Source organism: Nesoenas mayeri (genome assembly GCF_963082525.1).
Source record: "Nesoenas mayeri genome assembly, chromosome: 17".
In the NCBI taxonomy this organism is placed as follows: Eukaryota; Metazoa; Chordata; class Aves; order Columbiformes; family Columbidae; genus Nesoenas; species Nesoenas mayeri.
In genome coordinates, this window is record NC_137565.1 from 3,431,201 (window position 1) to 3,444,797 (window position 13,597).

General features: G+C 57.0%; 1 protein-coding gene across 1 annotated transcript in view; it reads left to right on the forward strand.

Moving 5' to 3' along the window:
- The window catches only part of NCOR2 (nuclear receptor corepressor 2), a gene marked incomplete at its 5' end in the record, with an annotated part of 147,423 nt that overhangs the window by 107,959 nt on the left and 25,867 nt on the right, over positions 1–13,597 (forward strand). Inside the window, 7 exons of the mRNA XM_080355363.1 lie at positions 1,779–2,334; positions 6,387–6,507; positions 7,502–7,739; positions 11,713–11,868; positions 12,351–12,490; positions 12,570–12,675; positions 13,360–13,464. Of these exons, the coding sequence (XP_080211489.1) occupies positions 1,779–2,334; positions 6,387–6,507; positions 7,502–7,739; positions 11,713–11,868; positions 12,351–12,490; positions 12,570–12,675; positions 13,360–13,464 (1,422 nt within the window). The remainder of the gene's footprint in view (positions 1–1,778; positions 2,335–6,386; positions 6,508–7,501; positions 7,740–11,712; positions 11,869–12,350; positions 12,491–12,569; positions 12,676–13,359; positions 13,465–13,597) is intronic.

Below are 13,597 nucleotides of genomic sequence, written 5' to 3' on the forward strand. Positions count from 1 at the left end.
CTTGCGAGGAGCGCCCTGGATCGCTGCCCTCCTCCCGTGTCTGTCTGGAGGACGTTTATTTTGGGAAGGTCGTGCAATGCGGGAGCTGTGACTCCCGCTGGCCTCTGCCGTGGCTACTGGGTACCCGTGGGCTCTCGAGGTGCTTATCGTGGGCTCAAGGGGGGATAACCCACTAACGTTTGCATGTGCCCATCCCGTCATGGCATCGCTGCCTCTGCTGTCCCAGCTGGTGGAGCCGGCGCTGCCAGCAAAGGTGGGGGAAGCCGCGGCTCGCCACGCTGGGGCTGATGTACCTTGGTGGGTCTTTTCCTCCTCCTTTCCCTTTTAAGGCAGCATTTTCCTCCTTCCCAGCCATACCAAAGAAAGGAAACAACTTGAAAGTGACAATTTTCAGCTATTTATCGCTTAGAAAGTGTGGCATCGAGTTTGGAGAAAATGTGCATAATTTTCCAACAATAGCCCCATTTGACTTTTGTAAAAAGTAATTTAATAACTTAACCAGTACTGCTGGCACCACGCTGGTTCCTGGCCTTAGCACCCAGGCTAATGGGACTCGAAATGGGAAATCTTTTCAAATCGTTGTTGCGAGTGACTCATTACGAGGCAGATTCCAGGTAAATCTTTGTGCGAGGTGATACATGACTCAGAGGCACAAAGTCAAAGGTAGTTATTGCTCTTTGTAAGAGTGCCTGAGAGGAAACAGTCATTTGGAGATTAGAGACAGATCTCTTGACACGCTCCTGAGCCTTATGCTCCGAGTCTCATCTCTGGTTCTGCGGCTGGGGTTGGCAATGGAGCTGAAGAAAGTGAGTATAGGTTGGAGAAGACAAATCTCTGATGGGCACGGTGCATTTTCAAGCCAAGGAAGGATAGATGAGCTTTTGGGACACAGTCCCTCTGTGCCACCAGTCTCACCAGTGTTTGTAATCTTTGCTGCTATGGAGAGACACAAGTCAAGGGATGTGCAGGGGGAAGACTTTGGGGAAGACCATGCCTGGCCAGGGCATGCTGAGATGGGGCTGTGGAGGTCTCCTGATGCTCCTGCACATGTTTGTCCAGTGAAGGTTTGGAGGGAATGATCCTCTCATCAGATGTAGAAACAACCTCTCAGCAACACCTTCAACTGCTGCAGTGCATGGACACTTGTGCTCCCAGCTCACATCAAGCCATCGATGGCAGATTTGAGAATGATCCTTTCCATGTAATAATTAACCCGTCCTGCAGCACTGCCAGCACTTTGCTTTCACCAACCTTGACCTCCTTCCTTCTGCCAGCAGCAGCTTAAATAACAACAAACAGGCACAGTGTTTTGGGATGGTCCCCAGCTGCCCCGGGGTGGCAGAGCCAGGGACACGGGTGACATAAGTCCGTGAGCAGGGTGCCAGCGAGGTGCCTGGCCCCACGCACAGAGCTGATCCCGAGCCATGGGTGAGAGGGTGAGGAGGGAGCAGGTCCTGCAGGTCCAGCCAGCAGCCAGGCTTTTCCCTTAAAGTCCAGCTTCCCAGTGGCTCTGTCTCCAGGCTTCTGGGCATGTGGTTTTGTGTTTGGGTGGGGGTTAATAACAGTTGCCATGCTGGGCAAGCAAAGAGGCCCCCAGAGCATCCCTTTACTCAGCAGGCTCTGGATCCGGGGATCCCGGCGCAGCTCTCCCAGCCCCGGGATTGTCTCCCCCTCGGAGGAACGAGGGCGTTCTCCTCCCATGGGAGGGGGCGGAGGCAGTGATATGGGAAGCGAGAATCTCGGGCTGATCCTTATTTTTATTTCTTCCCTTTTCTCAGCTGCAGTAAATAACAGCTCCGACACCGAGAGCATTCCCTCGCCAAGGCCTGAAGCCAAAGAAGGAGGCGAAAACGGGGCCAAGGCACCACCCGGGCCAGGAGGTGACTCAGGCGCAGAACCAGCAGTCAAGTTGGAAGAGGCTCCTACACCCCCCGACGCTCCCCCCGCTCCCCCCAACAACCCCGCTCCTGCATCCAGCCCTTCGCCCGAGGCAGCTCCCGAGCCGCCCAGCAGCGAGGAGAAGGTGCAGGAGGAGCTGGTGGTGGACGTGGTGAAAACGGAGGAGCCGGAGGAGAAGGTGAGCGAGGAGCCCTGCAAGAGCGAGGTGAAGAAGGAGGAGAGCGAAGACAGCCAGGAGAAGGACAAGGGGAATGACAAGAAGGCGGAAAGTGGCGTTGGTGGCGGAGGGACAGCAGGGACAGAGGGGACACCCAAGGCTGAGAAGAAGGAGAGTCATAAAGGCAGCAAAGGCGCCGGGGTGAACCCCGACAGCGACTCCAGTGCGACCTGCAGCGCGGACGAGATGGACGAGCAGGATGCTGTGGACAAGAGCAGGTAGGAGCAAGGGGAAAGCTCCTCCTTGGGAATGTCGCTGCTCAGGTGCTCCCCCAGGCAAAAGGATGTGGCCAGCTGTGTCCTCATGTGGCCATGACCCTTGGGCCATCGTTTGCAAAGGGGCTGTGGCACAACAGGCAGTGCGATGTCCCAGCGTACAGGTGACACCGGGCAATGGCCGCGGGCAGGTATTGGGTGCAGAGCTGCTGTGTCTGCTGGTGGCAGCCCAGCTGGGTGATGCAATGGAGGGGGACATGCCCTCAGGGACAGCGGAGCTGTGCCAGAGGTACAGGCTGGTGCATCCGGGGTTGGGAACGGTTCATGTCTGAGTTGACACTGGCAGGGAAGAAGCCACATCAGGGACATATTCCCAGTGCAGATAGGGGGTGAGGTTCTCCTGTGGTGGACATGCTTTTTGGATCTGTAGGGGTGAATGACCCATCCTGGCCGTAAAGGGAGGAGAACGGGGTGTGCTGTGTGAACTTTCCTGGGGTGTCACCGGCTCTGAGCTGCTGTGGCCCCAAGTCCTTCAGGCACCTCTGGGAACAGCAGCCGTTCATGGCCCTTCATGGGTGGCTCTTGGGACAGGAAGGGGAAACGCTGGCCCCTTTCTTGGAGAAACGTCCTGCTCCCCTCCCAGCTTTTCCCACAGAGCCCTCCCCACTCGAGACCCTCACAAATGGGGAGAGAGGTTCCTGGTTTTTAAAGAATATATATGAATACATGCGTCTTTGTAGCCCTGATTTTTCTAATGGCTTCTGCTTCCATCCACGCTGGCTCCTGGTGCCAGGTGGGACTCCTGAGTCCACCCCACCATTGCATGTAAGGACAGCAGTCCCCAGCCTCGGAGCTGGGCTGGAACTGGGGGCTGATGTCCCACATCCAGCGTTCTGCATCCCACATCCCTCCTGTGGGCTCGCAGGGACCAGTTTGCCAGCGAGACGGGTGCTGTCAGGCCGGGTGGGCTGTACGCAGCGCTGTGGACAGGGCTGTTTAAGGAAAACAACAGAACAAAGCCATGGGACAAGTTGGTCAGGAGCCATCGTGCATCTCCACCACCCTAACAGCTCCACGCTTTCCCTGTGGTGGATGCAGGAGCCGGTGGGTGATCCTGTGGGATCCCTGAGGGTGCAGCCCCTCTGGCTGCCGAGCAGCTGGAAGCAGCGGTGAGGATGCCGAGGGGGGTGTGGATGCCGCTGGCCCCGTCCCCGTCCAGGGCTGAGGCCTCTTGGCTGCTGTGCTCCTCTCCAGCATGGACGGGGTCCAGCACCACCCCTCCCCACCCTCTCCTCCCTCCCAGACGGGAGAAAACCTCCCAGCGAGGGAGAGTGGGGCCAGCGGGGCCGCACTCCTCCAGTTTAACATTAACCCAAAAACGGGGCAGCAGCAGCTCGTACCCACTTCTCAGCCACAGAGGAGCAAGTTGCCTTGGGAATTACTTTTTCATCCCCAGGTCCTCGCTGAATCAGCGCCTATCTCGCTTTTCAAACAGTTACCAGCTTCCAGGAATGTTAAACATTAAACAGGTGTCCCTCAGCTCCCGGGCTGCTCCTCTTATCTGGCGTGTTGGTGAAGCGTGGTGACGGCAGAGCCTGCCAGCTTGGGAAAGCTGCAGCCAGCGCCTGGCTCTGCCCGGGAGCACCCACAGGGTCCATCCACAGCCCAGTCAGAGGTTTCGGCACAGTGGGGACTCTGTCCGCTTCCCCAGTGCAGCTTTGCTCCCTCGTGTTTCCCCTCGGCTCGCGGGCGGTTGCCGCAAACGCGCTGCTGCAGCGTGACTCGCCACGAGCGGGACGAGGCAGTCGGGATGCCGCGTGAGCCGCCCCGTCACCGCATCACCCGATGCTCGCCCGCCCACCCAGCACCGGCGGGGTGTGGGTGCTCTTCCCTGCGCTTGTCAGAGCTCCGAGCTGTCCGCGGCGTCTCCCAGGAGGGGATGGGGTGCCTGGGGTGTTCCCGCGGCAAGAGGGAAGGGGGTGCGGGACCCCGGTGGCTGGTGGAGCTTGCTGGCCTCTGGAAGATCAGGCTGTTGAGCTGTGTGCCCCGCTGCTGAGGAGGAGAGTGGTGCTGAGCACAGCTGCGGCTCTGGAGATGTGTCCCGTGCCGCTGGCAGTGACAGTGACATGGAGCTGGGTCAGCGCTGCCGGGTCGGTCACCTCCTGGTGAGCACCAGGACCTGTCTCAGCCCCAGGGTGACGTGTCGGTGTCACCAGCCTGGCAGTGCTGGCCTCAGAGGTGAAGTGGCAGGAGAGGAGCTCTTGGCCAGCACCGGAGCCGGCTGGCAGCCTGCGCTGGCTGCGCTGCCTCCCGGATGAGGCTTGCCCAGAAATATTGTCCCTTTTTAAAAAATAATTTTTAAAAGATTGGCTTCTTTTGGGCAAAATCAGAGCCCAGAGTGCCAGGGGAGCGGGTCCAGGGCTGCAAACACGGGCTTTCCCCAGCTCAGCAGCCGCAGAAGAGCAGTGCTGCAGCTCAGCACGGTGCCGAGGTGTTGGGAGCAAGTGCTGGGTGTCCTTGTCCCCAGGCACGTGTCTCAGCAGTCCCTGTGGCGTCGCACCCTGCCAGGACCCTCATATCCCCACAGCAGGGCTTCACAGCACCCACATGGCCCCGTGGGCAGACAACATGGCAGTTCTTCGGGGAGCAGCTCTTATTTGTTGCCTTTCACCTGGTCTCCTAACCTGAGCACCCCAGTCCCAATCCAGAGGTGGGTCCCTGTCCCCTCTGATGCCAGGCACCGTACAGAGCAAGGACTGGAGCCATCACAGCACCGGGATGAGTTTATTCCCCGCACACGGCCCCGCCACGCTTGTTTATTCATCCAAGGGTGAGCATGGGCTGACCTTGAAATTTATAGGCTGAAGAGAGCGGTGAAATAACAGCTAAAATAAACAAATCAAGCTGTAAAGCTGGAAAACTATGAACTGGCTTCAGCAGGCTGAAGTCGGGAAGGAGAGAAAGCGGAGATGGCCTGGAGAGATGTGGTCCCTGGGGTCTCACGTGGCGAGGGTTTGACCCGTGGGTTTCACACGGCTCCGTCCGCACCCCGTTTCGATGGCACCACGGAGATGCCCATCCACCCCGTGTGTTTGCACAGGGGCTCAGTGCGGCCATCCCGCTGTCTGCCGGGGAACAACAAATGGGGAGGGCGCAGGGCTGAACACCGAATGCCATCCAAATCCAGCCTCTCGTCTTTCCAGTGATCTGAGCGTCCTGGCCACGTGCACGTGATCGCTTGCTCAAGCTTTAGCACCTTGATAAAGAGCATGAGGCCGACCCCGAGCACCATGCGTGATCTCTGGAGAGTGGCCTGGTGCCCAAATGAAATCTGAACTGGTCACCCCGTGCTATAACTCCCAAGTCTGGGCTCCAGTTCGTTCCCCTTGGGTTTATTCTGGAAAATAGCAGCAGATTTGCCAGAAATAGCAAGAGTGGGGGATGAAGGCAAGAGGGTTCAAGGGCTGGTTGAGCTTGGATGTGATGGTCTTGTTTAAGCATGGAGCTCTGGGGGCTTATCTTCTCTGGAAAATGGGATTTGAATCCCATTGTGCTGTCCACCTGCCTTCACCCTTTTCATCCCGCAGCAAAGCTGCCCTGGGTGTTGCTGGGCTGGGTTGTGTAGCAGGGAGCAGTTCCCCTCGGAGCCCAAAACGACCAGGGGACACCTGCAGCCCCCGAGGTCAAGGTGCCAGACACATCCCCAGCAGATCCCTCGTGCTTTGCACAGCGTGGTAGATTCTCCTACAGAGCAACCTCCTGAGGGACAAGCATCCGTCCTCATGGTGGTTGCTGAGGCCTTGGGGGTGCCGGTTGCCATCTAAAGAGGTTTGGGGCCAGGGCCACAACTTGCAGGGCTGGAAGCCCAAGCACATGATTTATTGCAGAGCCCAGAGTCCCAGCAGCGAGCAGTGATCCAACATGCTCCTCTCTGATGAATCCGATGTCCTCGAGGTTTGGCAGCATAAAACAGAGGGGTGCAGGACATGGGGGAATGATGGGACATGGAGTTTTTCCATGGAATTGCCCGGTTTACACGCATGTTTTGTGCCCAGGTTGCTGTCCCCTCGGCCCAGCCTGCTCAACGCTGCCAGCGATGCCCGGCTGAACTCCTCGCCGCAGAAGCCGCTGGACCTGAAGCAGCTGAAGCAGCGAGCGGCTGCCATTCCTCCCATCGTGAGTACCCCACCGGCGAGGGACGGGACCGGGAGCGCAGCGGCTACGTATGCCATATGCATGTTGGGTTAGCGGCGGGACTCAAGGATCTTAGCATCTCTTCCATCGGGCTTTCTCCTACGTGCATCAGGGTTGTGAGGATGCACTTACCCCCGTGGACGGCCAAGCTTGTGGTCTGCAGAGGGCTGAGCCGGGGTGGTGCGAGCTCCCCAGCACACAAGGTGCCCCCTGTGCAGAGCGTGTTCCCAGCTGCTGGAGCATCTCTGCCAGCAGCGTTTGGATGTCCCTTGAGCTCTTTTATCAGAAAGTCGTGGGAGGTCTGGACAGAAAAAGCTTCTTGCCACATGACTGCTGCCTCCCGTTGCTTTAAAAAGGGATTGTGCACCTTCCCAGCCCTGTGCTTCTCTTCATGTCATGCTTGAAGGGTACCACATGAGAAGCATTTCTGCTCTTCCTCCTCCAGAAGCTTTGCTTGGTCCCTCTTTTTGACTGCCAGGAGCCAGAACGTGTATTCTCCAAGGCTGACGGTTCCTTCTGGCTCCATGGCTTGGGCTGTGACGAAAAGAACCCTGGTATCTCCAGGGTCAGCACCAGAGGAGCAGCATCGTGGGGCCTGGAGGGAGGAAAACCCTGCTTTGGGGTATCGAGTACTCAGGGAGGACCCTTTCCTCCTGCTTTTCCAGTTTCCCGCGTTACAGCTTATGATGTGGCTGCTGGAATGTAACTTCTGGCAAAAGTTACAAGCACTTAACTGTGGATTAGAGGTTTCCAACAAGGGAAGCCTGAGGCCCTCCTGTAGTGTCACCAGCAGAGAGCTGATACTCTTTGTTGTGGGCTTTTTTATTCTCCAGTGAGCTTTGGAGCCCTATTTGGGCTGGTAAGACTTGTGGTGATAGAGTGGGACAGGTGCTTCTCAGAACACCTTGATGCCTCCAGGACCGTTACAGATGTCAGCAGCACACGGTCAGTGTCACCAACTGTTGTTGCTTTGCAGATCTCCGAAGGTTTCTCGGAGGGGATGTTGCAGAGTGGAAGCGTGAAGCCTCCGGTGCCTCCCCATGCCCTGGCCCTCTACCAGCAGCAGATCACAAAAGCCCACGAGTCTGCCCGCGAGGACCTGCCCCCAAACAAGCTGTCGCAGCCCCAGCAGCAGCAGCAGGTGGAGAAGGAGCAGCCGCCGAGCAGCAGCCCCAGGGGAAAGAGCAGGAGCCCCGCTGTCGGTGACAAGGAAGGTAGGAGGGTGTGCGTGTCGCTGCGTTTATCCGCACGGAAACGCCCGGTGCGTGCAGCTGTACACAGCCGCTTGCTTTCCTCCTCTTCAGTGTAAGCTTGCTCCAACCCTTGAAAGCTCTTTAATAGCATCTTGAAGCAGGACCAGAGAGCCATGGCTAATTTCCCATGTTCATTAGACAGTACATCATGTCTCACTGAGCCTCCAGCAAACACCGGGCCAGTGTCGAGCGCTGAGGAGGTGAAGATTGCCTTTATTAGCGGCTCTGCCATTCACTGCAGAGCAAAGGGGCCTGGAGATGTGCCAGGGCTTCGGGTACAATGGCTCTTTTCTACCTTGCTGGCTTTCTATAAAGAATGCTTTTAATGCTCTGCGGGGACCATTATTTCATTTAAAATCAATGCTAATACTGTGACTCGGAGTCCAAAGGTTCCTGTAAAGATTCCCAGTGCTTTCTCCCCCGAATAGCTCTGATGTGGTTTGGCTGCCTAATGAGCAATTCAGAGTTTCCCACCGTAGAGCATCTGAAGTGTTATTAGCTTGAGGACCTGGGGATCAAGGTTAAGGAGAGACGAGAAGTCCTGATGAGACCATCCTTTAAATGTGGTTTTAATCTGACTGTCAGAGTCTGTTCCAGTTCACAGTCTGTGTCCCTGCCCCTCGTAGCCAGCCTGTGTTTCAGCTGCATGTGACAATGAGACACTGTCACCAGCAGCAGGATGAGAGGAGCAGGGAAGTCTGGCTGGGTGGGTGGGATGTCCCCCAGTGCTGGATCCTACGTGAGGATGGGTGCAGCTGCAAAAATGACCTGCTTATGCGTGGAAATGGAAGGTGGAAGACACTGCACTGATGAGCCAGATCTGCACTGGACCTGGGCTGTGATCTTTGCTGGAAAATCACTGCATTAGTTCACCCTCTGGCAGCCAGGATCTCAACAGCCTGCTCTGCAGTGCCCAGGGCCAAGTATTTATTCTTCAAGCTGTCATGTCCCTCTGGACAGAAGGACGTGCTTGCAAGTATTGTTGGTTTCTGGAACTTGGTTAAATTTTCTTTAAACACTAAGGAGCAGCATGTGTGCATCACACCTCCAGAATGTTTTGCATATCAGCAAGGAAGGTGACTGCTCACCTTGAAAGAGGAGGAGTTCCCCCCGAGAGGTGCTGCTGGTCTTGTCTGTTCACGGTGGGAGCAAATCTCTCATTTGGGAACTGGCAGGTCTGCAAGAGTCACCTCGAGGGGAGAAATCACGTCCCCTGTAGCGCTGGTTTTGGTGCAGGTGTGGACTTGGGCAGCTGCTCAGTGCTGTGTCTGTCTCTTGGAGCACATCTTGGCTGCAGATCAAGGGTTATAGGGGAGATAGCCAGATAGTCCTGGCAAATCTGTGTATGTCCCTTCCCTCCTCTGCTCTCCAAAGCGCCCCAGTGAAGTGGCAAGCATCCAGACTGCAGACACGGTGCTGCCACACCACCGCTCCACGAACCTCGTGTTAAACGGGAGAGTCCAGCACAGCCCCAAAGCCTCCAGGAGAGCATCCCCGTGCCAGCCTCGCCAGAGCAGGTTCTCCCGTTCCTCCCCTGCTCGATAAGAGAGCTTGAACTCTTGCAGCTGCTCCAGAGATCAACGTCCTTCACGCCGCTCTGGAGCCGCTTCAAAGCCAAGTCTTGCACACATCCTGGCCCAGGCGCTGGCCGCCTCACAGCTGCTGGCAGCGGCCGTATCGGCTTGGAGAGCGGCCAGCCCGGCCGTACCTTCCCCAGCGCTGCCCTCCCCTGCCTTCCAAAACGAGCTGCTAATTGCAGGGCCAGGCAGAGGCAGGCAGCGCTGCCTGCATCTCACCGGCGGGCGGACAGATCCCGTTTCCCCTTGCCGAGTCGCCGTTGGGCATATCTTTGGTTATCGCTCGCCGGTTTGAAAGCCAGCGCTGTGCTTTGTGTTGATTTAGTTGTGTTTCGTTTGGCCTTTGTAGGCGATGGGGAGCCAAGAGCATTAATTTGGATGACGGATCGTATAAACTCTGACTCTTTCGCTCCCATTCCAGGGGCTTGATAAACGGTAATAGGAACTTGCTCTTCCCTGCCTAAGTGCTATTTTATCAAAAGCTGGCTGAGTTATAGCCACCCTCTAATGCGGGGGCAATTAGGAACTGGCTGCGTTTCACAGGCTGGAGAGACACGGAGGGGAGGGGACGGCTCCCACGGGGAGGGGAGGAGGACGGGGCTCTCCAGGAGCCATCCAGGGTGCACGTAGCCTTGGCTGACGGTGTCTTGACATCCAAGAGCATCTTCAGCCAGGACATCCCAGCACCATTCGCCCCCGTGCAAACAAAGCCAAGCGGGGCGGAGCTGAAGTGGAGAAAACCAGGGAGCGTAGAGCGTCTCCGTTGATCTGGGGGATGTGCTTGGATTCCCCCACACAGGCAGGGCGAAGGGATCCGCTCTGGGATCCAGCGTGGGCAGAGAAGAGGCTGCAGGCGAGGTCTGGCCCCAGCAGCTCAGAGGTGCGAGTGCCCGGACCCCTCTGCCTGCTGAGAATGGATTTCTTCTCTCGCTGAAGGGGACAAGAATAATCTCCCAGCTTCTGAGCCCACGGAGCATTAATAATGATAATGCAGTAAAGCCTCATTAAATTGGGCCTCTGATAATCTACTTGCCTTGTTACTAGGCTTAGCGGGATTCAGGCTTCTATTTTTATCAAAAATGGATGGTTAAAGGCTGAGTTTGTTTGCAATTGCTATTGTTTACTGTCCAGTTTCTAATTTCTGGTCAATGCAGGCGTTACACGTGCAGGTCTGGAGAAAAAAGGCAATGCAAAATTAAGCGTTTATCGATTACAAGCAAATCCTCACAAACCTGCCCATAATCTATCCCAAAAAGCCTGTCTCCTCCGTCTGCTGAGCGAAGCGAGAGGATGCGCTTGGGATGGAGCTGGTGGAGATGAAGCCCCTCGTTTCCCAGCACCCTGCAGAGCCTGGCAGGGCTTGGGCATCCCCAGCACAGCTCCTCTGTCATCAGGCACTTCTTGGCCTCTGATCAGCCTTTTTATAGCCAGGGTGAACCCAGCCTGACATCCACTATACCCCGAGCCAGACAATTTCAGGAAGCTTTGCTGCCCCAGCCCCGGTGCCTTGCAGAGGACCAGCAAGCCACCCCAGTCCCCACAGAGGCATCTGGTCATCCCTCAGAGCCCATCTTGATCTTCGTTTGCCTTTGACAGTATCATACTGTGCAGTTGTCCTAAGTGTTCGGAGAACATCTGGTCACTTCAGGCACTGCTCGTTATTTCATTGCTGTCCAACAAGCTCATGCCATTATTTCTGGCCGCTTCCCACAGCCTGCAAATGGTTTATAGCCAGCAACTGTCCTTTAATAGCAGCTGAGCTTTCATATCACGATGTGACATGGGGATGAGCCGGTGCCTGCTGGATGTCCCCCGTGCCCTGGAGGGATGCCGACGTTGGTGCCGCTTGGCTTTAACCTCAGCAAAGGGTTGGGCAGGATGACCATGGATGCCCCAGCCCTGCAGTGGTGGCTGATGTGGAGCGGTGGGTGCAGCGGGAGCTGCCCGGGAGCCCTGGTGAGGAGCTGGGACGTGAGGAGCTGGGACGTGAGAAGCTGGGCACTGTGCCGGTCCCTGTGACCAGCTGCACGCCGAACGCCGTCTCTCCTGGCTGGGGTGGGGTGTCCATGGGGGTCCTGCGTGGCACCGAGCACCGACAGTCACCAGCACAGACACACATCCTCCCGCTGCGCTTTGAACATCTGACTAAAAGAAATGGTGTCAGGTCCACGCAGGGACACTGAAGCTTTTTCTTTTTAGTTTGGTTAGGGAATTCAGCCCACATCTCCTGGTCAGATCAGACTGAACTGAAGCCTCTTCCCACACCAGGCACTGGCTCTGGCTGCGCTGCCCGTGCCCGCAGAGACCCCTCGCCCGTGGGGGCCGCTGAACATTTCTGCTTTATGTTCGCCTTGCAGAGAAGTCCCTGCATTTCTCATCCATCGCAGAGGCTCAGAAGCTGAGCGCGGAGCTGACGGCCGCCTCGTGCTGGCCCCCTGTCCTGTCCTACACCCGGGATGTGATAAAAACCTCTCCCCAGGCGGAGCCCCACTTGTTCCAGTATAACCCACCAGGCAAGTACAAGCCATGTGGCATGTGCCCTCTGTCCCAACGCAGGGCCGAGCACAGAGGCTGGCATTGTGGCCAGGATCACAGGTCATCCTCTTAAATCAGTGCAGCTTTTTTGGGGGGAGCTAAGAGAGAGGGTTCAGCAGACACCTGCTAACCCCCTGGCTTTGGCCAAGCATGGGGATCCCTCACTGCAAATACAGTGGTCTGAGGGTGCTCGGGCAGCGTCCCTGCGCTGTCCATCTCCAGCGGGAGGGTAGACAGGTTGGGTACAGAACATCCTCTGGCTGCAAAGGGGACAAGGGTGGTGATTTAAGTTATTCTAGTCCTTTCCAAAACGATCGTGTGACTTGGACCCTAGTGCAGGGGCACAGCTGGGCATTTCACCACATCCAGCGCCTGCTCTGTCCCTTGTCCCTTTCCTCTTCAGTAGCTGCATCCACTCTGCCTTCCCTTGGTCTCGCTAATGCTTGTGTTCTCTGCACAGGACACCCCATCCCGCTCAACCTGCATGAGAGCTCTCGCTCGGGGCTGCAGAGACTAGCAAGCATCTCCAACCCTCCTCCCCTCATCTCCTCCACCAAGCATCCCTCTGTGCTGGAGAGACCCGTCGGATCCATTTCCCAGGTAGGGTTGTGGGGTGTGAGCGCTGGGGACACCTTGCAGGGACCGGCAGCCGCTCCCTGACTCCCGTCTCACACCACAGGGCATGCCCATCCAGCTCCACACGCCCTACAGCTCCGAGCACGCCAAGGTCCCCGCCGGCTCCATCGCCATGGGCCTCCCGCTGACCATGGATCCCAAGAAACTGGGTAAGAAATTGGGAGGCGAGTGATTTCCCACGTGCTCCAAGCAGGGAGCGAGCTCGCCGGTGGCACAGCGGAAAGGAGGAGCACGGGACGCGGCAAGGGAGCGCAGAGACCTGCTAAGAGGATGAAAGGATTAGTCTGTCGGGAGAGCAGAGACACAGGGAGCTAAATTTGTGCAGTATAGGAAAGCATCAGCTTGGTCGGGGACACATCCTAGCCTATAAATACCCTCCAGGTAATAGTGTGATCGAAGGAAGGAAATATATTGCCGCTCTCCAGGCCGGTAGGATAAAGAGTAAATGGCCTGAAGTGAACAAAGAAAGTGTTTAGTCTGCAGATTTGAGAGCATTTCTTAGCAACAGGAGGGGCTGGAGCAGGACCGGTCTTGGGGGGCGGGGAGCCGAGCCCTATTGCCCAACGTGCATGAGTCCCATTATAAACCAGCACTGGGTTTTCAGTGCCAGCCTGGTTCCTGGTACAGTGCCTTCACCAGGCTGAGAACAGCGATTTGGCTTTGCTCGCCAGCGCTTGTGTGTCCTGCCAACCGCCGCAGCCTTGGCGAAGGCCACTGAAAAGCAATGGCGACACCGAAGGTGCCGAGGAGGTGCTGACCCAGAGGTGAAAGGCTGGAGCAGCCGTGGGCTGCGGCCCCATGCGCTGTGCTGATACGTGGTTCATGTTTTCCAGTGCCTTTTCCTGGAGTGAAGCAGGAACAACTTTCTCCTAGAAGCCAGGCCAGCCAGCCGGAGAGTCTGGTTCTGCAGCCGTCCCAGGAGGGCTCCATCCTGCGGGGTGAGGAGCGGGAGCGGGAGGATGCTCCTTTTCTCCAGCATTGCCAGCGGGGTGGCAGAGAGATCTGCACAATGTCTCAGTGTTTCTAGCCATCTCTCCACGTCAAAGCTTCAGGCTTTGATCCTGGTGGAGG